This window comes from Halichoerus grypus, chromosome 2 (genome assembly GCF_964656455.1).
Source record: "Halichoerus grypus chromosome 2, mHalGry1.hap1.1, whole genome shotgun sequence".
NCBI classification, from domain to species: domain Eukaryota; kingdom Metazoa; phylum Chordata; class Mammalia; order Carnivora; family Phocidae; genus Halichoerus; species Halichoerus grypus.
In genome coordinates, this window is record NC_135713.1 from 106,744,666 (window position 1) to 106,771,860 (window position 27,195).

General features: G+C 43.4%; 1 protein-coding gene across 1 annotated transcript in view; it reads right to left on the reverse strand.

Moving 5' to 3' along the window:
• ZSWIM6 (zinc finger SWIM-type containing 6) overlaps positions 1–14,121 on the reverse strand; it is a 188,342-nt gene extending 174,221 nt beyond the window's left edge. Inside the window, exon 1 of the mRNA XM_078067286.1 lies at positions 13,459–14,121. Within this exon, the coding sequence (XP_077923412.1) occupies positions 13,459–14,116 (658 nt within the window). The 5' untranslated portion in view covers positions 14,117–14,121. The remainder of the gene's footprint in view (positions 1–13,458) is intronic.
• Positions 14,122–27,195: the final 13,074 nt, after the last annotated feature.

Here is a 27,195-nt window from a genome sequence, read left to right on the forward strand (position 1 = left end):
ACCGCATGGACACTATTAATAGTTGGGTCTCCTGAATTTAAAATTTGCTAGTACTCTTTTTTCAATATAGCAGATACATCTTTCACACCAAAAAGGGACTTTGTATTTAAATATTCTCAGTATTTTATCCCGAAGAACAAGACTAAAAATAAACAATGGGTAACTCAAAATGACTCTGAACTGTGTATGGCAGAATATTTTTACATGTTTGTTAGCACTTTATATTTTGAGTCATCTGATAGCCAACCGTTGCTCCCTGTATTAAAGAGGCTTAAAATCTGCAATCTTACAAAGGATGTGATTTTCTGATTTCTCATAAGAAATCATCTCTCTTTTCCTCCAGTATTTACATTAAGGATGAGTTCCACAATTGCGTTCTCAAGTTTGGAAAAGGTCATGAATCAGATAGGCCAGTGTCAGTCTCTACAACAAACCCCTTGTAGAATTTCAGAAGGTCAACCTACTTTCACTAGAAGAAAACCATATTATCTAAGCATATCCAGTTTACTATATCTTTTTTTAAAAACAGTATGACAGTTCTAGATTTCTTAAGTAAGGCTTCTTAAAAGAGTCAAGACATAATAGAATTTTCTAGATTTATTAAATAAGACTTCTTGAAAGAGGATCAAACCTCAATTCTAAATGATTAAAAAAGCAAACCAAAAAAAGAGAAAACTAGTTGATCCACAACTGCAAAGGATCAGAGAGAGAAAGAACAACTCAAGAAAGTAAATTTTTAAAACTAACCTTTCAAAGATGCAATAGTTAATACATCCCTAAAACTATCATAATACAGACTGCCATTATACACTGAACTTTCACAAATTACCTTCTGAATTGTTACTATCTTTAAGAGAAAGAACTGGGGGAGGGAGAAGGTTAGGTAAAAAATAAGTTTTTATATAACATTAAATATTCAACCCAAAGAAATACAAATTCTTGAAATAAACATTGTATATTTGAACATGGTTACTTGAATTTTTTGTGCTTTTCTGAGTTTAACCCACCACAATCACCATTCCTTCCTAAGACCCCAACACACACACACACACACACACACACACACACACACACACACAGAGTTTAAAAAAATACAAACCATATCCTTATATGTCAAAACACAAATTTCATAGAAGAGCACAAGAACTCAGAAGTCTCAGGACTTACCAAAATCAAAAAACAAACCATTACTAAGCTATGAGCTACTAAGACAAATTCAGATTTAATACATACACTGAATTTTGAATAAACTCGTAATCACTGGCTCTTGTATCACCAATTTTTTCTAACACATCGGAACTTATAAACTATGAAAGTCAATTATTAAGAATGAGCGCGAAAAATCATAAAGGAAACAAATTACTATTAAAACAAAACTTTTTTTAAAAATCTGTCCATTTTAAAAGTATTTTGCCATAAACTGTTAAAATGAGTAGTTTTTTGAAAAGTTTTTTTCCCACTGCAATCGTCCTTATTAAAAGCAAAAATGCAATAGTATCCAGTACTTTAGAATTTCCTGCTATTTATGAAACGGCTTAGACAAAATGCTTTTTTAATAAGTCGCTAAGAGAAATCCATGAAAACTGCAAGGAAACTGTTCAGGCAAGTTCCAATAAGGAACGTCATTTGAGCACTTTGCTTACAAGGACTCTAAACAGCACTAGTCAAACTACCTTCTGGGCTTTGGTTTTAATCAAGCTGACCTGATACGGACATCATTTACACGACTCACCTAAATAAAATCTAAATTACATTAAGGATCCATAACATAGTCACTTACCTACTATCATCCAGTAGATTACAATGTTCTATGAATCATATTAAATTATATAGATAGAGAGATTATCTATCCATCTATACAGATGAACACCCATCTAGAAGAAACATATATAGATATGGACAGATCAATGGATCTTTTTCCAAGACACCTTTGGAATAACTACTATAACCACTAACTGCAGAAAGACACCAAATGGCACAATTACTACACTGTGTTAGAGCTCAACGTACTTGATAATCTATACCCAAGACATTTTGATTATATTTCCTAATGAAATTTTTGTTTTCACCCTAAATAAAAAAATAAAATATCCTTAGCTCAGCAACAGCAAGCTGCCCAATTTGCTCTTATCCACAATGTAAGCACTTGTTTTAAGATGTAAAAATGTAAATAAACTCTAAAACATCTGTCTTCTCTAAGCTATTAGACCAGAAATTCACCTTTCACTAAATCCCTCAACTAAACCTTATTCTACAAGTGAATTCAGCAGAATTCATCCAATAACTACCTTCAAGACAAAGTGAAGAAAAAAAACCAATTTGATTCTATTTCTAGTTATTTTGGCCAATTATTTTGTGCTACCTTAAGAAGGACATCAGATCAATGCACTAACTAAATGTTATCCTGCCATTCAACAGATCTAAGTATATTACACCACCACTCACTGAATGAGTGAATAACCATAATCCCTGGTTCTATTCATATTCAGTGTAGTCCATGGTCCACTGAAAATCATCCCCAACATAACCTCAGCTTTTCTATGTACCACTGTGGAAAGAATATACACAGTATTCTTACCGAAGTCCCTTCCAAAGATACAGATTCACACTCCAACATTCTTTTTACTTTTTTCAAAAAATATTCAAGAACAAATACAACGTACTTTTCATTTTGAGTGCATCTAGAAATCAAGAAGTTCTGAAATTCATATGTGCAGCCGAAAGTTTAAAACTCAATTTGCAAATAAAATCCACATAATACTGGCTGTAGAGTATACAGAATCTAGACCCAGATACTGATATTCCAAATACCTAGCTGCTCCCTACAAGAATAAATAGTAAGCTTTTAGATGGGGGGGGGGACATATTCCTACAGCATTAACCAAACCTAACCACACACAACTGTGTTAGCAAAGGGAACACTGACAACTGTAGAAAAAACAGTACAAGTGTTTTTTAAAAATGTCTGACAACACCTTTAATTATATAAACCAATTGAGACTCTACAACTTCAACAGCAATGGCAATTTTAAAAGATGCCCAAGGTATATTAAGTAAGTCTGGCAAATTTCACACTTCTTGGTGCCACCACAAAACCAAAATTACTGAGCAGAATATAAGTGTGATCTGATAAGGCAATTCTTAAATCTTTCTCCCATCCAACATAGCTAGAGTAGTATGATGACCACTATCAAAAACCAATCCTTTCTAAAAATAAACATGTACACCCCATTTCAAAAAAGAAGAGGTAAGTAGAGGATCATAGTGGAGAATATGTTTGAAGTCTGAAAACTAGTTTAGTCAGATAACTGAAAAGTTAGGTTTTTGACATTTGCCAGCAGTCCCACAACATGCTGGCCCTGTGCCATCATGGCCTGGTGCCAGCCTGATGCAGGGCCAGGCTAAAAATAGCAGCCAAGCAGCAGCTGGAACACACAGGTCCTTGTGACCTCAGCTTTAGTTCCCTAAATCAAGGGAGGTTGGAGGGGAGGAGACAACCGCAGGCAAAGAAGGGAACAGAATAAGCTCTTGGCTGGTACTTCCTACCTCTTCAGGATTTCTTCCCTTTTTTCCTACCACTCCCTCCCCCTCCTACTGCTTACTCCCTCCACTCCATTCCCCCATACTCAAAAAAGGAAGAAAAAGAAGAAGGGCAGTGAGGCAAGGAGAGAAAGAAAGAAGACAGTGGAACGCTGAAGAAGTTGGGTTCAGAGGCTCCTCCACCTCCTATCCCCAGGTCTCACTTGATTCGACCATCATCACAGAGCAGCCATTGGTCATTGCAGTCCTCAGCTTTACCATGGTCTACAGGAAGTAGAAGAAAAAAAATCACACAGGGGATTGGCAGGGAAGGGGAGGCCTAAAAGATGGTGCCAAGAGTACAAAATCCTAAGTGCTAAAGCTTAAAGAGTGCTAAAAAAACAAAGTCCTAAAGAAATAGGGCAAACGTATTTAAAAAAAGGTCCTCACTCATCACATATACCAATCAGATTACAAATTTCTGGTATTTGAGTTTTAGGGGTCTATTTTATGACAAATATTTATAAAAGCCATGACCATCTTCTCTGAAGAAATGAGTTAAGATAAAGCAGTAGCAGAAGCAAAGGTTGAGCATAACCAAATAACAGTGCTGCCTTCAACTTCCGCAGGCCTTCACCAAGAAAGATCAACACAACACTAGAAGAGGCTCCAGGCTCTGAAATTATAAAATATTTATACTTCATTTATAAAAATGCTGGTCACTGTCGGCAAATATTTTAACAGGTACAATGTGGCACATATAGCGTTCGAAATTGTACCGATCTAATTAAGTAAGAGAACTTAAATCTTGCTTCTGTGGACTCACTCTACACACTATCTTCCTATGCATATTTTCTGTATAATATCTTCCATCATTAGAGATCTGACACCAATTAACAATGAAAAATGTATTAAGTAAACAGAGAGACTGTTAAATAAGGCAGGATCAGGCAGTGAGTCACCTGAATTTTAAGCACATTAATTCACTAAATGAGCTTCCAATTTATCTGATCAGCTCATTCGGTTAGCAAGAGTTTAAACGTACTGACAGGTCCTACTGCATCCTTCAAATTAACATCTTTCCAATAAACGCTCTCTCTCAAAGAATATTAAATCTTTTTACCAGCAACAAGAAATAGTATGATTTTTAATCATAACACTTAAAAAGGGCCTTAAACATAACACTTATAAACATAACAAAAAGGGACTTAAACAAGATATGGTTTCTTAAATATACCTTGAGAGATTACCTTTGCTTCATATGTATCACATTTAGATCTAACCTACAAGTTATTCCTCTTTCAAAAGTTAAAACTGCCCAGTAGAAGGATGATTAAAATCACCCCCACAACCATCTTCCAAAGCTGAAATTCATTCATAAAAGGAATTTTTGAAATGCAGTGTTTCAAGTCAAATTTTAAAATACATATTAAAAATCATAGCTGTGATCACAATTTAAAATTCTGGACACTACGAAAATCACTCTAGAAAGTAGAAAGACTATAAATCTAAAGATGAACCTTCTGGAGTAGTTAATGATGACACATCATGGGCAGTATTACTTAGAGGCTAAGAGTACCAGGCTGGGGCTGGCTCGTTAATGTACCAGCCCCAGCCTGTGTCATTAGGCAAAAGCCATTTTCATTTTTTTCTATGCTTTGGTTTCCTCATCTGTAAAATGAAGATGATAAAAGTACATACACCTCATAGGACTGTTAAGAAATACAAAGTGCAGGCTCCTGGGTGGCTCAGTTGGTTAAGTGACTGCCTTCGGCTCAGGTTATGATCCTGGAGTCCTGGGGCTCCCTGCTCAGCGGGGAGTCTGCTTCTCCCTCTGACCCTCCTCCCTCTCGTGCTGTCTGTCTCTCATTCTCTCTCTTTCTCTCAAATAAATAAATAAAATCTTTGGGAAAAAAAAGAAATACAAAGTGCTTGGAGCAGTACCTGACACAAGGTTAAGGCTATGAAAGTGTTAACTAATATTATTACTATTACTATTAGTAGATATTGCTGCAGTCGTATTAAAGAGGCTCACTGTAAATCATGCTCAGCTCAGTGAAGAAAAGCCCCCAATCATACAAGAGGTCTTTCAGAGTTGGAGAGATTACCGAAGTTTTGAGACCACATCAACTACATGAAAGACCCTATACATCTAGCAGCTATGTAATACCATCTACTGGCATAAGGGTAGGGGACATTGACAAAAACATTGAAAAACTTACGAACACAGGTCAAAGGTAGACACTAGTGGTTAAGTTTTCATAAATATACTCAATTCAGAGCAACCAAATTTCTTACTGGGTATTAACTTCTGTTGTTCCACATAAGCATTTTAAACTTTCGGTAAATTCTTTACTCCATAAATGTACAGGTGTAGGAGTACATTCATGTGTGTTCACATGGCTGTAATACAATTTCATAGTTAACCCTTGTAACTCACTTTTCCAAAACCTTAATCTCATCTTAGAACCTCTACAATTTCCAAATGTCTACAAATATTTCACACTAGCATATATTTAGCATGCTAGATCATTGCTTAACTGAAGCTGTTAGATTCTGGCCAGATACTAAAATGCTATCCAGAAATACTTTTATAACATTCAATAAAATGTTAGCCAAATAATCTCTCCAACAGTCCAGTCATTCTACATTCAAGAATATGCCTGTCCTGGGGCTGGGGCGCCTGGCTAGCTCAGTCAGTGGACCATGTACAGCTATTGATCTCGGGGTTGTGAGTTCAAGCCCTACATTGGGTACAGAGATTACTTAAAAATAAAATCTTTTAAGAAATAACAATAATAATAATGTTTGTGCTGGGGCATCTTGCTGCTTCAGTCAGTGGAGCGTGCAACTCTTGATGTCGGGGTGTGGGTTCAAGTCCCACATTGGGTGTGGAGATTACTTACAAATAAAAAATCTTTAAAAAAAAGAATACGCTTGTCCTGAGTTCTGGAGTTTTGTAAAACTTACCAAACAATCTCAGCAGAGTAAGAGGCAGCCTGAATAGTGGAAAAACCGAAATTTAAGGTTTAACTTTGCAATTTACTATCCCTCTCTGGACAAATTACTCAACATGTCTGGGCCTCAGCTCTACAAGTAGGTAATGACTATCATGCAAAAGCATTTTGTAAAAACAGCTTCTCATCTGTTAGCATATTTTAAGAAGAAACAGCACAAAGCATCTGTACACAAGGGTCACTGGGATACGCTTTGGGTCATGATACTCAAATGACATCTGAGTTTATCTCCTTTTGTGCTCACTTGTGAACTTCAAATTAGTTACAAATATATAAATAAATACATGTAAGTATATACAATACATATTAACTGACACCAAACTAATTATCACTTAGGAATCCCACAAATACAAAACACTTAGCATATCCTTAGCAACAGAGGTTTCACTTACTATTTGCTGAAAGTCAACCTTTAAATTTCAAATGAAAACCAGATTTTGCACTGCATTCTCTCTAAAGCTTGCTTTAGCTACCTTTTCTAAATCAGAAAAATAAAGGAAGCATCCTATTTCTAAAGAACTGAAAACCATGTACAAAGCATATTCTTAGCAAAACACAGGGCACTGAAAAATACTCAGGTTTTTAGAACAAATCTAACCAACGTACTTTATTTTTGAGACTCTGACTAGGACTGAGGAACTAGAGTCTATTTCCATGGGGCAAGACTATGTAATATTTTTCGCCAAATTACCATGTGATACTGATTTCTCAAAAGGAGATGGAGAGTCTTTCCATCCATTTCAAGAAGGAAACAGTTTATGTTTTCTAATTTACAGTAATCCCCAAACATTTACATATGTCAAAAAATTGATAAACCAAGAAAATTAAATTAGGCTTTTTTTATTGTGAGAAAAAACTGTTCTTGAAATTATATCACAGTAATTTGAAAGATAACTAAAAATGATTTTGTGGGTTCCATGTAGTTTATCATCACTTTAAAAATAGTTGCCTATAATCTGCGTTGTTTCTAAGATGTTTATACTTACCTATAATCTTCTTTCTTTTTAGGATATTTGTCCTCTTAAATGTAAAAGTTGGAGGTCAACAGCAGTTCAAGTTTAATGACTGCCCCTATAAAAATTTCTAACACCACAAGAGTTTGTTTTATCATATGTATATATAACTAAGCTTCTTAAAGGTACCAAATTCACTTTGAATTATTGAAGAAAACTGGTTTTCTAACACAAAAATATAGAGCATGTAAGCATGTGGATTTACTACAGATCCAATCATGTAGTTTTTAAAAGGGGCAGCTTTCTTAAAAGACATCAGTATTCCTCCACTGCCATCTTGTTCACTGAACATGTTACCAGCTAAAATCAAACATCATTAACTAAACCTTTAATATGAGTGTGACCAGAAAAGATATGCTGGTCTCTGTCTTTCCAAATGAAACATTCAGAGTTAGAAGTGATGGCAAATGATTACCCATTGTGAAAAGAAAAGAGGCCCAGGATAAACATCTTAAAAATCAGCCAAGACATACTTAAGACAATAATGACTTGAGCTGTTCAATTAATTGCAATAATTCTTCTATTAAAGGACATGTTCTACAGGCATCCTGATCCTTCTAAAAGAAAAGCCATCAAAGTCTTTGCAAAAAGGATGAAATTCAACGTACAGTTTAAATAAAATAATGGGGATGGCCTTTTCCTCTTCAACCCGAAGATATACTAAGAATACAACTCTAGGGCAAGATATTAAAGACTGAAGCAAGAGTAAAGATGTTTCCTTAATTCAAATCTGCAATTCATCTTCCAGTATTACCGAAATCTTCAGGCTACAAAATGTTTTGTTTCCTGAACACTTTAGCTTTCCTCACTGAACCAATACTTACAACAAATTCCAAGATGTTCTCACCTAAAATTGAAATTTTAACTTTCCTCAGAACAATGCTGAGCACATTTGAGGTGCGCAGATACTTTGAAAAATCAACAACTTCAAACACTTCAACTGGCACAGAATAAAAAATACATATGCAACTATAGTTTCAAAATTTTTTCTTTTGTGTACTTCTTCCTTAATCAAACGGCAGAAAACGTATAGGATCTGATTTTAAACCATTCTATATTACCACTTTACTCTAGAAAATGCTTTCACTGAAATTACTACCACCAATAACCAAAACACCCAATTCTGAAAGTGCATCTAGAATCACATCTTTACATAACAATCTCTGGTCTATAAAGAAAATCAAAACACTCAAAGAAATACCAACAAATTAGCCTTAAATAAATTAAGTGATTAAAAAAAATTTTTTTAAGATTATTTATTTATTTATTTGAGATACAGAGAGAGAGAGAGAGCATGAGCAGAGGGAGAGGCAGAAGCAGGCTCCCCGCTGAGCCAGGAACCCGATGTGGGGCTCGATCCCGGACTCTATCATGACCTGAGCCAAAGGCAGACGCTTAACCATCTGAGCCAGCCAGGCGCCCCTTAAGTGTATAAAAATTTTATCCGTCCTAATTCTAAAAAAGATTCCCCGTTACTACCTTGCCACCCCCTAAAACAAGAGATTTTAAGTTATGAATCTGAAAAGACCATAATAATGTGTTTACCAAATTGTTAACAGAATTCCAGACAATATTCTTTTCTCCCAAAAGTTACCAGCAAAACAAAAACAAAAAAAAAGCAACTCCTTTTAAAACTTATCTCCTTCCTGCCCATACTAAAGACAAGACCCCAGTTTTGTTTAAACACTTCTTACTTTTAAAATGATTGGTCACAAATAAGGAAACTTGCCCGTTTCAAAACAAAACTGAATGTACACCAATCTTCAGAAAGGGAACACAAGTACCCCCAAAACAAAAAAATATAAACTAATTAAAAAACACAAGAATAATTTTTCTAAAATTTTTTATTACAAAAATATATGCTTCTTTTTCTACTTTGAAGAAAAATCTGACCGTAACACAATCATAGAATGAAAAGTAAAATTACCCCCAAAACTGTGCCTATCCTCTTGACTGCCCTTCTCCAAAGATAGCCACTATTCAATGGTTGTTTGTGTAGCCTTCCAGACATTTTTATACATCTGTAAGTAAAGTCTATCTTTTTCGTTTTAAATAGAAATTACAGCCTACTGTATGAATAGATGACTTGTTTTTAAATGAATATTCTAGTCACCTTTTTTTGTCATTATATATATTTCTCTCCTTCACTATTTTTCATGGTGGCATAGAATTCCATTGAGTACTTCTTAACCACTGCCCTTCTGATGGAAATTTCCATTGACTCCCGCTTTTCGGTATTACAAATCACACTGCAATGAGCACTGCTCACCGTATAGAACATCTCTGTGCACTAATATCAATATATCTGCAAGAGAAATTTCTAGAAATGACACAAAAAAGACTGAACCAAGCAGCTGGAGAGGCAGCATCTTCTCCCACCTCCTCACCCAATTCTGAGTACTATCTATCCATCTTTTTTGTCTTCACCAATGTGGCAGATAAACATGCCATGTCACCTTTGCTTGTTTCTCCTTATGTAAGAGTGAAGACAAATTTATTAATCATTTGCATTTCTTTATGAAAGGCGTTGCCCATTTTTTAACTTACTCATCTTTCTCTATTTTTTAAACTAATTTTTCAGAGTTCTCTGTTAGCCTCCAACATGCTGCACATATTTACCCCATTTAGCTGCTTATCATGTTTTCAGCCCTACAGAAATTCTTAGTTTTTTTATCTAATTAAATTTGCCTTTTATAAAAAAAAAAAAAACAACTGTCTTTTAATTCGAGTTGTCTTTTTAATTTGAGTTCCAGATCATATTAGGAAAGCTCTTTGCCAGGCAAAATTTCAGGGAAATTTTTTTACGTGACTTCTAAAATCATTATTTCAATGATGTCAACAATATTAACATACAAGCACCCTCAGCAATGGCTCCCTTCTAATGTATCATTATTTAATGAAAATAAGCCAGCCACACTTTCTCTAAAACTTCCTATAATCAACTGATGGATAGCTCTGCACCAATTAAATACCATTTACAACTACTACACCAAAGGCTTAATTTTCTTCCTTTAAATTTCTTTTTAAAATAGGAGTTGAAAAATAGCAAGTATGTTTAATTTCTGGGAAGTCCCAATTCTCCGACCCTCAATCCTTAAATAATCTTCAACAGTGTCAATATAAAATGAAGTCCAAAAACTAGATTTTATCCATTGCATCTATAATTTAGTCACCTCTACAAAAGTCAGTGAATACTTCCTGTACAAACAAACTTGTAATTTTGCAATACCAGAAAATTGCTTATGGTCCTATCATGGTATCGTGTTCTTTTCCATTTCAGGTTCTGAAGCTAAAACGACTTCTACCTCAGCTCGCAAAATTATAAAATAAGCCTCTTATGTTAGTATACCAATTCAACCCACCAATTAAAGCTAAATTAGATGGTTAATCTAGCCATTCTCTCCATCCTCCATCGAGAACAAAAATCCTGGTCCTAAGTTTTCTATCTCACAGTGCCAGCTGCCAGCATTTAACAGCCTTCCATCTCGTAAGCTGACTGGCACAACAAGTAATACAACTTGGAAGTTAAGGAAACTGGCAAAACTCAGCGGAAAAAAGAATATTTTCCACAATCTGTACAGCACTTGTTTAGCACGTATGTGTTTCCGAAAGGGTGGTCAACTCTTCAAACTATGCAAGAACCATCACACTGCTTCACATCAACCACTGCCAACTCCATTCAGTGGCCTCCTTCCCCTTTGGGGACTATTCAAAAAGTTACTATTTTCTTTTACAACTCACTCAGGCCTCTTCACTGATGAAAGCAGGCAAAGCCCACGCTGTGTGTCTGTCTCCCAGAGAAGATTGCATCTTTTATTTATCGCCCCTTGGCTTTATTTTCACAGTGAATTCCTGGCTTAAATGTAATCAGCCAAGAAACCCTCCCTATGTGCTCTCCTGTCATTCCTCATTGCTTGCAAGCAGAGTCAAGCATAGAGGGGGGAAAAAAAAACTGAACATTGGCAGCCAAGCCATAAAAATTCCCAAACTCTAGTTTGGTTATACTGAGAAACCATGGATGTGCTTCAATCCGTTTCAACCCAGCAGGAAACAAGGGGGGCATGGGGATTGAGGAAAGAGGTATAACTTTAAACAATGTTAACTAGAATTTTTTTTTTTAAGAAGGATGAAGAGCCTCAAAAGTTAAACCCCCTCCAGAAATAAGGAAAAGGTACAGAACCTAGAAAAGACAACACTGGGGGCCGCCTTTGGAAATAAATGACCATGCGGAAAATCACGTTTGCAGATTGCATTAGAATTCAAATTAACCAGAGAGGATTAAAGAAACCTTCATTCTCTTTTGGGGCCCCTATCCAGACCCCCACTCGACTCCCAAAGAGAGGAATAAAAAGAACGGACTACGGAAAGAAAAGATGAAAAATCAGAGACAGTGATGCTTCCAACCGTCTCCCCATTCATTAGGTACCATGCTCACCACAACAACACTGTTTAAAGTAGACAGCAACACGGGAAGGGGGGACAGAAAATATGCCGTTTGCGATCAGGAGAAAAATACGAGAAGGGAGTTTCATAATAGCATTGTTCTTCTCAGTCCAGCCCAAACATCCCCATCCTACGGCTGAAAAAGATATCTGGCCAGAAAAAAACACTGGGGGCAGGGAGCGACGACAGAGAAAGCTTTTAAACTCGGTATTTGAGAAAACTCTCATGGTCTGTCAGAGAAAAGAGAGCTGTGCAGCTTTAAATCACAAGTCCTTCTCTCGCCTTTGTCAAATATCTTCTACTTTACAAGCTTTGAAAAGAAATAAAGAGACTCTTTTGTTTGGATCCCCCTTTTCGGAGGATGACAGAAAACTGAAAGGGGTACAAATAAACCTGAAAATGAGAACAAAGTGCGGGGTCGCGCCCAGCTGCCAGGCGGCCGCGCCTGGAGGGACACTGCGCGGCCGCGGAGCCCCTCCGCCTCGCGCTCCTGCCGCCGCCGGCTGCGAGCGCAAAGCCCGTAACTGCTCCCCGCGGCTCGCCCCGCGCACGGCCACCGGCCACCCAGCGCTAACCAAACTCCGGCGGCAGGGGCCCCGGGCACCGCCGGCCCCGGCAGGAAAGGGAAGCGCCAGCCGCTCCTTCCCGGGCTCGCGCCCATCGACTGGGGGACGCCCTCGGGGGGGAGAGAGGTCTCTGAGGAGAGGGGGTCCGGCCCGCTGCCCCCTCCCTCCCGCGCTGCTTCTAGGCAGGGGAGGCGCGGGGAAAAAAACAGACATTTAAATCCCGGGGCCGCCGGCGGAGCTCGCCCGGGCCAGACCAGACGCCGCAATGACCCCGGAGAGCGCCGCGGCCGCCAGCCCGTCGGAGCCCCGAGAGGAGCGGCAGCCGAGTGGCATTAAAATGTAGTCCCCACCCCTCCAATAGAGGGGGCGGGGAGGGGGAGAGAGGAGAAAGAAAGAGGAGCGAGGGGCAGACAAGGGGAGAGGGCAGGGAGAGCGCAGAGTGCGGCCCGGCCGCCGGCTCGGCCCCGGCCGGCATTGTCTGTGCGGCCCGCGCCCCCTCCCCCGCCCCGCACGGCCCCGCCACACACACCCTCCGCCGGAGCCCGGCCGTCCGCCTGCGCCTTTGTCCACAACCACCCCCCGAAAAGGGCGAGCAGCCCTCCGGGACGTGCTCCCCGGGAGGAGGGCGGGGTACGGAGCGGGCCGGGGAGCACCCGACAACCCACCCCGCCAACCCCGCCGCGGGGCGAGTCCTGCTGATTCATTTCCCACTCGCGCTGGCCCGTCCGGGGAGACGGAGGCGGGGAGGGGCGAGGAGGAAATGGGCGCTCCGCTCGGGAGGACGGTCCGGGCCGGTGAGGGCACCGGGCGGGGTGCGGACGCGCGCCGGGCTGAGGGGCGCCCCCCCGAGGGATTGACGGACCGACGGACAGACGGCTCCGCGGCTGCCCCGTGACTCACCGACTTGCAGGACGTTGTCGACGCAGCCGCTCTCCAGCAGCGCGATGCCCCGGCGGAAGGGCAGCCGTGTCTCGTCGCCGCCGTCTGCCGCCCCGGCGGCCCCCACCGACGGGGCCCCGGCCCCGGCGGCGGCGGCGGCGGCGGCGGCAGCGGCGGCGGCGGCCGAGGTGGCGGCCGGCGAGGACGAGGAGCCGCCGCCGCCCGCGCCGCCCGCGCCGCCGCCCGCGCTGCCGGGGCCGCCGCTGTCGTCGCCGGGGCCGCCCGCGGCGCCGCCGCCGGTGTTGAAGGACGAGTACATGCAGATCTCCCGCTCGCTGCGGGGAAAGGACCAGTAAACGATGCGGCGCTGCACCGGCTCCGGGATGCGCTCGAAGCGCTCCTCCACGCGCTGGAACGGCCACTTCTCCGCCACCTTGCGCGCCGCGATGTCCAGCAGCGACTCCGGGCTCTGGGTCTTGCCCGGCGGCAGCAGCCCCAGCGCCGCGCCGCCCACGCACGCCGCCGCAGCCGCACTGCCAGCCCGCTGGCCGGGCCGACAGGCAGAGCTGTAGCCGCCACCCGCTCCTCCACCGCCACTGCTGCCCCCGCCGCCACCGCCGCCGCCCGGCCGGCAGCAGAGCCGTTTCGCGGGAGGAGGCTGCTGTCCGCGCTCCGCCATGACCGCGCCGCTTCTAACCCGACAGCGGAAGTGCCGGGACCCTATAAACGGCACAAGGAAGCGCGACACGCACACGCCGCGGCGACGCCACGCTGCCATCTAGGGCCAGCCGCTCCTTGTACGGGCACAAGAGGCGGGGCCTCCTCCGTGACGTCGGAGTTGAGGCGGGGCACCGATAGGGGGACCTAGGGCCAGGGGCGGGGACTATGCAAATCGCTGAGCTGAAACATAAATAGAGCACTCGGCGGACACGGGGGTAGCGGGGGCGGCGAGGTTGGGTGCCCGATGGGTTGTGAGAATGTCAGGCTGCTGTGACGCGGGGGGCGGGGCTCAGGCGGGGTTCCCGCGGGAGGGGACGGGCCGCCGGGCCGGGCCTAAGATGGGTGGGTCTCTGTGCCCCCTGCCAACTCAACTTCCCCCTCCAATTCCGTGTTTCCCTTTGATGTCCGGCAAGTGAGGACGCGCCTCGCGGGTCGAAACGCGGAGAGAAGGGAAGATGAGGGGGGTTGAACCCGGGGAAGGGTCCGGGCTAAGTGGGGGGCGTGGCCCGCGAGCCAATGCCCCACCCCCCCGTCAGAGCCTGGCCGCCCGGGGAAAAGCCTCTGGGCGGAGGAGGCGCTTTCAAAACAAAGAAATGCGGCGTGGAACCTGGGGGACGGGGGTGGAGAGGAAGGCGGAGGAGGTGCGGCCGAGGCAGCCCGGTTGCCCGCTTCCCCTTCAGTCCGCCCTGGGGAACTCCCCCCACCCCCACCCCAGACGGGACTGCGGCGCTGGGGCAGAAGGAGGAGGCTGCGCTCGTTGGCTGTTTTCCAGTTCACTTTTGCAGACCCGGGAAGGGGAGCGCCCGCTCCGCTGCCCCGCGTGGCTGCAGTGCACCCAGCCCCGATTCCCGTGTCCGCTCTGTCCCGGCGGCCTGTTTGGGGGCCGAGCCAGCCAAAGTGTCCCAAAACGCGCAGAGCTCTCGGAACCTGCCCCGCAGCTGTGCGACGCGCGTCCGGAGCTGGCCGCGGCCTCCCCGCCCTAGCGCACCCTCAGCCCGGCGGGCGAGGAGACTGGCTCGCCCGCCGGCGCGGAACAGGGAACTTGAACCGGCTCTGGTCGTCCCCGCAGCCGCGCCGCCGAGACCTTGCTGCAGGCCCGGGTGCTCCTGCTCGAGGTGGAGGGTGCACCCGGGCAATGGATTTAGCAAACACACCTTTGTGAGTACACACGCCACGGGCGCGTGCGCACGCACATAACACGCACACACACACCCCACGGGCGCGCGCTCACAACCCAGCCGGCTGCAGACGGCGCGCCCCGGGCGCTCGGCGGCGGACGGCGGCTGCGAACGCGCTCGGGGCGCACTTGGGTCGGGCCCGCCACGGCCGCGGACGCCAGGCTGCGGGGAGCCCAGGCGCTCGGGACGCGCGCCGTGCTCTCCGCCGCGCTGGTGGCTCCCGAACGGCCCTTCCTCTCGGGTAGAGGCAGCGTGGGGGGCGGGCGAGCGAAGAGCGCAGCTTGCTGGTGCGAGGGCGCAGGCGAAGGCTACGAGGCGAGTCCCGGGCGGAACCGGGAACCCTGCGGACATTATTCGCAGGCCACAGAGCTCGGTCAAATCTGGGTCCAAGCCACAGACTTAATTACCACGTTAGAGACATCCTTCCGTACTCTTCGCCCCACCTTGTTTTTACTGTAAACCGTGTTACTGATATGGTCGCTATTGTGAAAGATAAACCGTATCTCCTTTGACACTTTCCCGTCTCTTCAGGTTATTGGCTGGTGGCGCCCACCTGCCTGCCTCGTTGCCTGGATTGAAATTAGAGGGGATAGAGCGCTTCTGAGTTTTAAAGAAAATGGCCCACAGAAGGCCAAGGCCTGGGAGACCTCGAACTGTATGGAGGTCTTGGCTCTTAACTCTGGTCAGGTCTTATGAAGCCCCAAGCTGCAGGTCCCCGGGGGACGGGATGCTTGCAGACTTTCCATCGCTGCCTTACTTGTTAGGAAAATTTTGATGACATTATGTTTCTGTATATTCGTCTGGTATTTGGGGGTGCACCTCTCAGTGCTTGGGGAAAGACGTGGGCAAAACACTGGAAGAATATCTTTATAGGCAAATGGGAGAGGAAGGCTCTTTCCTCTGGTTGTTCCACTTCTGTATCTCTTAAAAAATAAAAATAATTTTTAAACTTTTGAAAAACATAGGTGACAGGAGAAGAAAGTAAGTGGAAAAGTGAAATACAATTTGAGCTCTGTTCTGTTCTCAAATACAGTCATGATAAGTCTCAGGCTTGTATAATAGTGTGTAGATTAGCAAGCATTTTCATACATATACACACGGAGTCGCTTATCTGGAAAGTGAAAGATGACAACAGAGGTGCCCCCAGACAGCGTAAATGATTCATTCAGGGTCATAGGATGCGTTAGTGGAAGAAATTAATTCATATTGAACAGAAAAATAGACATCTTTGGAGGTACCTAACTTTAGAGATTTCGATTTTATAATGAACCAAAGAGACTAGATTTAAGGCATCATCCTACAGTTTAACTAGCATGTTGGGTTTAACTTTAGTTTAACTCTAATTCAAAGAAGGATCCAGGGCATTTGGGTGGCTCAGTCGGTTAAGCGTCTGCCTTCGGCTCAGGTCATGATGTCAGGATCCTGGGATAGAGCCCTGCTTCTCCCTCTCCCTCTGCCTCTCCCCCCTGCTCATGCTCTCTCTCTCTCTCTCTCTCTCAAATAAAATCTTTATTTAAAAAAAAGAAGAAGAAGAATCCAGAGTCACCACCTCAGCTCAACTTCCCCTCTCGGCAGGCACTTAAACTGAGAGCACTCTCTCCATCTTGAATTGTTCTCCCCCTGGTTTTCCTGACAATTTACTGGGGCTCCATCATCTCCAACTCATCCTTCTCTGCCTTGTCTTGGGTCTCTCTTCCTCCAAACTCTTTAATGCACACCCTTCCTTAGAGCCTATCATAGTCCTCTTCTCCATTTTTGGTGACCTGCCCCTTGGAGACTTTCCACCATTCCCACTCCCAACCATGGGTTCTGCTTCAGCTCACTTATTTCTTCTGGTGGCCAGCTCCCTTTTCTATTGCCCTGAGGGTGCCCCATGGCCAACTCAAACCCGGAGTATCACCTTTTCCTGGAAACTAGGCTCTCTTCCTTCCCCGAGACTATTGTTACCGTTGCTCCCTGTTATAGGCCCCCAAGCTTTATTCCTCTTTGCCTTTGCCTGCAACTCGCATGTAGGTTTCTTTGCTGTGTTGTCTATCCCAGCCCCTCTTGCTGCTCAGTAACTTATTCCACCTCTTCACTCTGCAGGGCCTCCTCACTGGTATGCCTGTATAACCTTTCCTCCTCCAGATCCTCCTCCACCCAGCTGTTGTGCCTCCTCAAGTACAATTCTGACGGTGTCACCCTCCTGCTCAAGTCCTTTTAAATGGCTCCCTGCTGCCTACTGGCAAAAGACCAAACTCAGATATGATCTTGACCAAACCCAGCTTCCTAGCCTCATCTCCCCTGAAACCCAACAGAACGTCCAGTTCCCCAACAGGATTTTTCTTATGTTCCAAGAGGACTTCTCCCAGGTCCCCAGAAGTCATCCCCATTTTCCCCACTTGCCACATTTGCTCAAGACAGTCTACCGCCTGTAATGATTCTCTCTTCCCTTACAACTTGTCACATTCTTACCCTTCCTTCAAGGACTTGCTCAAATGCCGCTTCCTCTGGGAAAACCCCCTAAATGTGTGATCTCTCTCCACCAGCCCTTCTAACACTTTGGATCTTTCTTACAGCATTTATACCATTCAGCCTGGCATCACAGTTATGTTTACACTTGGCTGAGCCATTCGCCTTCTCTCCCTTCCCTGATTAGAAATTCTCTGAGGGTTGGGATTATGCCTCAGCCATTTCTGTGGTCCCAAGTGCCCAGCACAGTACTGCAAGGCTTCTGTCTCCCCAGAGGTTAGCTACACCCAGGAGCCAAGGAAGAAGTAAGTCACAGTATGTCGTCATTGGCTGCTACCAGTGCCAGCTCTCGTTTGGGGGGTATTTCCAGTGTTTTTCTGGTGTTCATCGAAATCATTACTAAATTACTTATAATCGCCCTTTTCAAACAGGACCGTACTCCAGGGACCAAATCAGGGCTAGAGGCCCCTGGTTATGTTCCAATGTTTACCATTAGGCAATGGTAGGAAATCAAAGTACAGAAAGTCTACAGCTTCCCAAATGCAGTGACTCATCATATCACATCACACCACACCACATTGGCCAGTGTGGTCAGGAGCTAGGCTGACAGGCAAACTTCATTAACAGGAATCCCAGTAGCTAAATGGATAGCCTCAAGGAGGAGACACCCCTCCCAAAGCACCATACCTAGCACCTGATCTGTGCAGTTGGATGCATGCATGGATATGTGGCGAAGGAATTTACTTGAAAGGGGCAGGGGAGTCCTATCCAGAGACCTAACATGGCTCCTGTATCTGCCTTTAATTTAAAAATGAAAAATTTGAATTAAATTCAATAGAGATTTATCAAATTCCTGGAGCAGTGATTTTCAAAGAGAGACCCTTAGAGTGTCACCTGAGCATAATAACACACACAATTTTGGAGCTAGGAACCAGAAATTGACAATCACTCGCTCCCCATATAAGGCTTTTTTACACTTAAGTTTGAAAACGACTCTTCGGTGGCAAGAACTTCACACAGTCCCACTGCTTAGGAGGAAGACTCCAGAAAGAAAAAATGACATTGCCTCATTATTATTGCTAGTCATCTCAGCTAATTATGAGAATAATTTGCCTTTAGTAGGAAGATTCCAAGACATGGAATTAGATTAGATTAGATTAGATTGGATTAGCTCGGAGGAACCTTAAGTCGTTTGAGGGACACAAAGTTATACCCATGCATTTCCTAATACTGGGATATACTTTTCATATTATAACCAAAGCCAGTTATGTTCCCTGGAAAATAATTAAATTATTTAAGAGCGGAAGAAAAGCCTGAAACACCATGGTTAGCCTACGAACCAGACATTTATCCCTCCTGTAGAATGACAAAGAATTCTCTTCCACGTGGCTAAAAAAGAGTGAAGAATGAGATATTAGAGATGACACTTCATCAAGGCAAAATATCCAGTAATAGGGGAAAGTGCCCAAAGAATCGTCCTGGTCAATCATTTCCACCGAATAAATTCTTGGACAAAATAAGAGGTGGGCAGGGAATGATCAACCCAGAACTGAATGAATTAAAACAATTGCTCCATCCTTGAAGAGGGGGAAGTTTTGATTAATTTCAACTTTGTTGGGGTGCCTGGCTGACTCAGTCAGTAGAACATGCAACTCTTGATCTCGGGGTTGTAATTTCAAGCCCCATGTTCGGTGTAGAGATTACTTAAAAAATCTTAAAAAAAAATTCAGCTTTGTTAAATTCCTAAGAATCAAACCACTAATATTTCACTATTAATATTTTTTAAAGAGTGGGTGCAGGTTTTTTTTTATTCATTTGAGAGAGAGAGACAGAGAGAGCACACAAGCAGAGGGAGAGGCAGAGAGAGGGGTAGAAGAAGCAGGCTTCCCGCTGAGCCAGGGCTAGATCCCAGGACCTGGAGATCACGACCTGAGCTGAAGGCAGCTGCCCAACCATCTGAGCCACCCAGGCGCCCCAGGGCTAGGTTCTTTACAAACAGTAAATCATTTGCTTTTCCAGTCCCCCTGCTCAAGAAATAAATGAAGAAATTGAGAGTCTGAGAAATTGGCCAAAGGTTTTTCAGTTCTAATCGGGCCAAGCAGGGACTCACATTTAGTTTTTGTGAGGAGAAAGTCAGAACTTTCTCTAGTATCCAATATTTCCCAAACTTGCCACATCAGAAGAATTGCCCGGAGTACTGGTCAAAAATGTAGATTTCCATTACCTCTTCCCTGGGGAGGGTTGGAGTGGGGGGTTTGGAATCTTTTTAACTGATGCCCTTGATAATTCTTCCGAATGGGCAAAATTGGGAAACATCATAATTTGATGCCACATTATCACTTATTAACCCACACTGTTTAATTCCTTAAGATGTACCCTTCTAAAATTTGCTGTAACTATAACAAGTGTATTCAACCATTGATCAACCAACCAAACTTTTCCATCCTTCTTCTAAGAACAGTGTTTCTGTTAAGATAAAAGCCTTTAAAGTTACAATCTGGGATTTTGAAAAATAAATCATTACCTCTTAACTATATACAAAATGATCAGGTTAGCAACTTGATTATAAATAAATTTGTTTTAAATTTTGTAATTTGGAAGGGCGTCTGGCTAGCTCGGTTGGTAGAATATGGGACTCTCAATTTCCAGGTTGTGAGTTCAAGACCCACATTGGGTGTAGAGATGACTTAGAAAATTTAAAAAAAAAAAAGTTAAAGAATAAATTTTACAATTTGGACAATAATTCCTCCCTCGAAGGGTAAAAGGCATTTGCCTTTATTAAATATTAGATAATCTGCTCTATTATTTTTATTTATATTAATTTTTAGCAAAAATATTTTAGTGTAAATACAGCCTGTGTACACTTTCAGTATTGTGAGAATTTATCAGACTGTTATCATTCTACTATTCATTCCAATCCAAAGTGCAGTGGTGAGTCTCATCAACAAAAGCCATCTCAGAACCGGAATATTTTACTGGCCTCCAACCAGGCTTAGAACCTAGTGATAGCCAAAAGAAATAGGAAATGCCACATTTAATTATAGCATTTACTCTTTTCCCTTTTTAATAGCTGTTACTTTTTACTAAGTATATTGTTAAGCTTGTCACAAGACAGACACAAGAACACTATTTAATTGGATAATGTGAAAATTTTTACTTCCATATTTATTTACCTATGTCAACTGGGGGGAAAAACCCTCCTACTTTTAAACACAGAAAAAGTAGCACTATATAAGAATCATCATCTAGAAAATTAATGATCTCCTCAAAATTGCATCACTCTTTTGCAAATATGTCTGATGAGATAGCACAAGAAAAACAATTAAAACATCAAACATAAAACCGTATGAACACATTCTCTGGGGAGACAAAAGATGCTCTGGCACGTATGAAAGATATATTTGCAGAGAATAATGTCATCCCCCAAATCACTTCACAAACACATAGCATGAGCATTCTCCAACATGATCGAACTGTATTTTATTCATTCTCATTCGCATCTGGAGGAAGTAAAGACATACAATTCAGACAACCACATAACTTTAGGGGGCACCTTATGCCTGGAGAAAGATTATTTACATTTAAGAGATAACATGAAAATTAAAGTTAAAAATGTGAAAGCCAAATTTTCAAATGTATTTACTGAGGACATTTTATCACCTACAATATTTTTAAATATTCAAGAACTCATTCATTATCAAGAACAGCATCATGACAATTCACGTATGAAAAGTGTCACTTCCAATGACTTTGTTCAAACCCAGAATTGGATAACTTGTGAAAATGAAGCAGTCTCAGCAAAAGCTGGTACATCCCGTATTCTCTCAGCCCAAAATCTGGATTAACACATCCACAGAGCCATACTACAATAAACCCGTGGTTATGCAGAACCTTGGTAAGAGCCATCCTCAACAGACAGTTTCCCAAATGACTGAAGGTCTGCTTCTTAAGTACCAAAGCCTTTTTAAAAAGCTTGACTCTGGGGGCTAGAAATCTTTCTAAATCATGACTGACTTCTTACATAAAGTCTTAATTATAAATACTACAATGCCCTCAAGATCTTAAGGCATGCAAGAAGATATGTCCATAATTAAAGTCCCAGATTGCTTTTATTCTTTCTTTCTCTATCTTCCTTCCTTTATTTTTTTATTTGATTTTTAGTTCTTATGGTTTTTGGGTTTGGGTTTGCTTTGTAGTTTTGTTGTGTTGTGTTTTGTTTTGTTTTGTTTGATCTCCTTCTCTACAGTTGTGCTGCCCCCTGTTACTTTTAATTATTGGTATATGCTACCCCATCCCTCCTCCCTTTCTGCATTATTGCTCTCTATCGGCTGTGGCCTTGGAACCCAGAAAACCTGCTTGTTAAATGTGCGTCTACAATGAAACTCAACCAAGTTCTTAATGAGGAGGACCTCCCCTCTGGTTAAAATATGTATTTAAAATGTGTTACTTTTTTTTTTTTTTTTTTTGGCTTCTTGCAAACTTCCCAGATTCCAGGTGGTTTGCAGAGATAGGGGAAGTTATTAGATGGTCAAACTCTGGCTTCTGAGAGGTTAATATATGGCGATAAGTGAAATTCATGATGATGGCTCTGAGGTGCCTACTGAATCTTCATACATAAAATAATGTATCTTGAATATGACTTCGGTTTAAAGTATTTCATAAAATTATAATCCTTTGAACCTTGGTGGTTCACATCTGGAATTTATGGCAGTATTCTGATGGATTTCAGATGAACCAGAAGCTGCCATTCCCAGATCACACACAAGAAGGGCCTGTCATGCATTCCTGTTACAGCTTGAGTTCACCCTGGAATGAGGAAAGATAGACACCAGAATCCTTAACAAACCCACCCTGCAAGACTCGAGGCTATGCACTGAGAATGACTTGGTTCCTGCTCACATCTCCAACTGGCCTGGCCCCAAGTTCATTCCCCTCACTCTCTGGGGTTCTGCCAACACAGGCTGCTCAGGCCTGCTTTCAGTTCCTTGAACACTCAAGGCTCACTTCCTCCAGAGGGCCTTTGCCTAAGAGTTCCCACTGCCTGGAATGCTCTCCCTCCCCAGGCCCCACAACCACTGCCCAGTTTCCTCCTACTCAGCGTAATCACACTTCCTTAGGAAGGTCTGGCCGCTCCGACAGGTCAGCTCTGCTTCTTACACACTCTAGTAGTTACTTGTACTTCTCCTAGGAGCTCTTACTGGAGTTGTAAGTTTTCATTCAGTTGTGTGTAGAATAGATTACCGAGAAAATAAGAGGTGCTCAGTAAGCATGTGTTCACTCCATGGAAGGCAGGGAGCAAGGGCACTTCGGCCAGACTGGCCTCCTCATTGTGGTTAACATCAGGCTTGCCAGGAGAGCAATTTCTAACAGCTTACCTTCACTGAATTGCTGTCAAGGCCCATTGGTCTCTCCTTTCTTTTCAAGACAAGAATAAAATCTACTCAATGAATGTTTAGCAGCATGGCAAGAAGCTGCACCCCTACATTCTGGACATTGTTTTATTATCCCAAGCAAAGAAATAAGAAAATCTTCCCAAATTTCAGAAACCTTGCACACTGTCCTACATGCTGTCCGTAACATTTGTCTCTTGTTCATTTTTTTTTTTTGTCTGGCTTTCATCTGAAGTGTCAAGTTTTGGCAATTTTGGGTCTTCTAGTTACCATGGAAATAGGAAACAATGATGTCTTGGAAATTAAGAGGGGGGAGTGGGTTTCTCTTGGGGTTCTAGAGTTTTCCTTCTTTGATCGTATCTGTGAGTTGAGAGAATGTTGATTTGGAGGCAGAGCTTCTGTGTCATCAATAAATACTTATTTTTGTGCCTAGAATATGCCAGACATTGTTCTTAGCCAGGAATCCCTCTGTGTCCAAACTGCTACTTTAAAGATAAACATGCCCTCTCTCAGATGCAGGCTCTTGGTTTATCCCTAAGTCAAGTTCAAACTGTGGAGCAGGAACTATCTACTCTAAGAGAGAACCTTTACCTCCCCCCTCTGCGCACCTTCAGAAAGCTTCATATACTGCACCCAGCTCTGGCTCTCTCTGACACCGGCACCTTGGGTTACAAAGAATCATACTATATACATTGTCAATTTTATTTTTTTTCTTTCTTCGTTTCACAGGTACATAAAAATTTCTTTTCTTTTTATATTTCTTAACTTCCAGAGCAATAAATAAACATTTCATGTTGCTTTTTATTGTTGTTGTTCCATAGTCTTAGTAGTTGATAGTTGCTTATAGCCACTGAATGCTTGACCAGTAATAACTGACGAACTTGAAAAATCTGGGAAAGGAAGGAAATTGTTTGTTTCCTCAATAGGCAAATGTCCACCATTTACCTCCTCTCAGAATGGCTTAATCCCTTTCAGAATCTGAGAACTGTGTGCAGGTATCTGGCTATATAAGGCTTGGTTTTGAACACATTATATAATAACCTTTACTGTGATTTTCCATATCTTACATCACCAGAAAGGTTCCAGGTTCCCTGAAGGGCAGGTATGTCAGATTCTAGCACCAACTCCTGGTTTGTTTCTGAATGGACGTCCAGCCTGCTGCAGCTGAAGGCTGCCTCACCCCTGCACTTCCCCACCTTACCCTACCCCAACTACTTTTTCTGACCTGTAATTCTGGCTTTAGGAGTTTCCAGAGGCATCTCCCTTAAAAAATGTATTTGAGCAAGCCTCTATCTCCATCCAGACTGAAGATATTCCTCTCAATTTACAATTCAACTATTAGAGATTTGGTTCTTTTGGGCCTTCATGAGCCCCCTTTGAAAAGTATCAGTATCCCCTGAAAGGCTAAGACTTGCAGCCATGATCAATTTATAATCCTAAGGAATTAAACTGACTGCCAACCCTTCCCCCAACCCACAGGAGAAATGAAATTCAGGACAGGCACTGTGGGGTAGTGCTAATAAGGAGAGGGTCTCTGGGGTGTGGGTGGGGAGCACTGAATGAACATCTTGGGTTGCCCATTCTTCAATTCATGGCTGTCCCTGAAGTTCCCTTTTCCTTTCTTTTCCGCACCTTGTTCCACCTTTGTTCCTCTGGCCTAGGCTTATCTCTGTGTGCGGCTGTGTGCGCGTTGTATCTGTGTGTGCAAGTGGCTGTATGTATCCCCAGGTCTTTGTCTTGACACCGACTTGTCTAGCAGGGTAACCAAAAAAAAAAAAAAAAAAATTAATTCAGATTACTTGTTGGATGATTTAGGTATTTTCAGTTTCATTAACAGCTAATCACCACACAATGGATTACTCAACCAGGGTTTGAAATATGCCTCCAAGGTGGCTAGACTAACTGGAATGATCGTGTAAGGGGACTTCAGGAGCGTATCATATACACACAGCTATTATGTCTTTGTGGGAACATGCGTTTGCGTATGAATTGTCTGTGCATGTTTTTGGCAGGTCCCCCTCTCTTATCCTCCCTTCCCTGCCCCTCCTCCACTCCAGCCGCTGCCAGATCTGCCTACAGATCCCTCAGTCATGAAGCCTCCCAGACAGCGGTGAGAGCTCATTTAGGTCTAGTAGCCTCCTGAGAGGAGTGTCCCAGGGTGCCCGCAGGTGAGGCACACAGGCCAACTGCACCCCAACAGGGTTCAGAGCCTGGCTGGGAGGTGAAAGATGTGTAGCCAGAGGGCTGGGAAACGTGCCACTGGGGACACAGCCAGGTATCTTGCCGCCCTCAGAAAATGCTCCTCTTGCCCTGCCCTAGGGAACAAATTAGCACAGAGACAGAAGTGTGACCTGGAGCCCAAGTTTTATGTGGACTCTTTCTCCAACCACTGAAAACATTCTGGTGGATACGGAGGTTTGGTTGGTGTGGGAGAAGATGAGACCACCCCGCCTCCCCCGGCAACACACACGCACGCACACGCACGCACACACGCACAACAGATCCAGATCCCAGCCCCGCCAATGGCTTCGACCAACAACGGGCAGCTTCTCCTAAGTGGCAGCAGACTGAGGTAGGCATCCACAAACAGGTTCTGGATTTGCCGCTCTGGCACAAACCACGACGTCCCCTGGCCACACAAAGTGCTCTGCGGGCAGGACTAGCTGTTTGCCCTCGACAGAAACCACTTTCATGGCTGGTTGAATTTGTCAGGGATTTTTCTCTTAACATTTGTCAATGACCATTGTCAGGTGTTGCTAGGGTTGCGGGAGAGAGGTTTCACGGGATTGGCTGAGCGCCCGTATTCTGTAGCCAATCCAAATGCTGTGCCTGGGGGAGGGGCCTCAACATGATAGAACAATATCAAGCACAGGCAGACACATTCCGGGTACTAATAAGGCGTCTGGAAAAAATGGAATTATAGTGTGCAGGAATCCCTTGGCCCTCTACAGCTCCAGCCATGGCTGGGTGGCTGTTCAAACTGTTAAAGCCTAAGTTAAAGTCATTCCCACTGATTGGAGGATATCAAGATTTCAAAACAGGGGAGTAGCAATTGTAAGGAGGAAGTAAAACTCCTTGCTCATTGTGTTTTACAGCCTTCCTTAGCAAAACTGCTGAATTGTAATTTAAAATATTCCACCCTTTCAAAGAAATTAAGTGCAGCCCTTAAAAACAGGAAATGAGAGAGGCGCACACACGTATTGTCAACTGAACATTCACAGACCTCGTACCACAGAGCAAAGTTGAAAATCACACAACAGACCTATGCATTCACTTTAGAAGGATGACAACAAGGGTCACCACCGAGGGAGAGGTTCTGCCTCTGGCGGCGCGTTCTTGGGCAGAAATCTGAATGCTAATTAGGAAACACATGAAAGACAAACATCAGCTCGAAGGGAAATTTGGATCTGGGAAAATCATAGATATTCTGAGCTTCAGACAAGCCTTCTGGTACTAAGGAAAGTGAGCGTGTACTTGACTTTAGCAATGGCTGCACCCACCCTTCAGAAAATAGAACTGCCAGTCAGCCAGATGTTCCTGTGGAACTCAGGTAATATTATCAAAAGCAAACAGAATTATCTTGCCTAAAAAATAAGTTAAGCTTCTGTACAGCACTGATTTCCCACTCAGTTATCAACATGATCACCGAACTTTAGCATATTTACTGTCAGTTTTTATTCAGTCACAAGAAAAGTTTCTTTAGTCTTCTTCCTTACCATGCCTCTCCCTTTGCTCGCACACCTATTCCTTAGAAGATGGAGGTGCCATCCAAGAATAAAGAAAGGAAGAGAGGAAGGGCAGAAAAGGGAGAAAGAGGAAAAGAGGGAGGGAGGGAGGGAGGAATAGGAGAGAGGGGGAGCAAGAGAGGGAGGAAAGAAGGAAGGAAGGAAGGACGGAAGGAAGGAAGGAAGGAAGGAAGGAAGGAAGGAAGGAAGGAAGAAGGAAGGAAAGGAAGAGTGAATCAGTGCACGTTTCCCATGGGTCCCATCCCATGTGATCCATTTCTCTTACCCAACCCA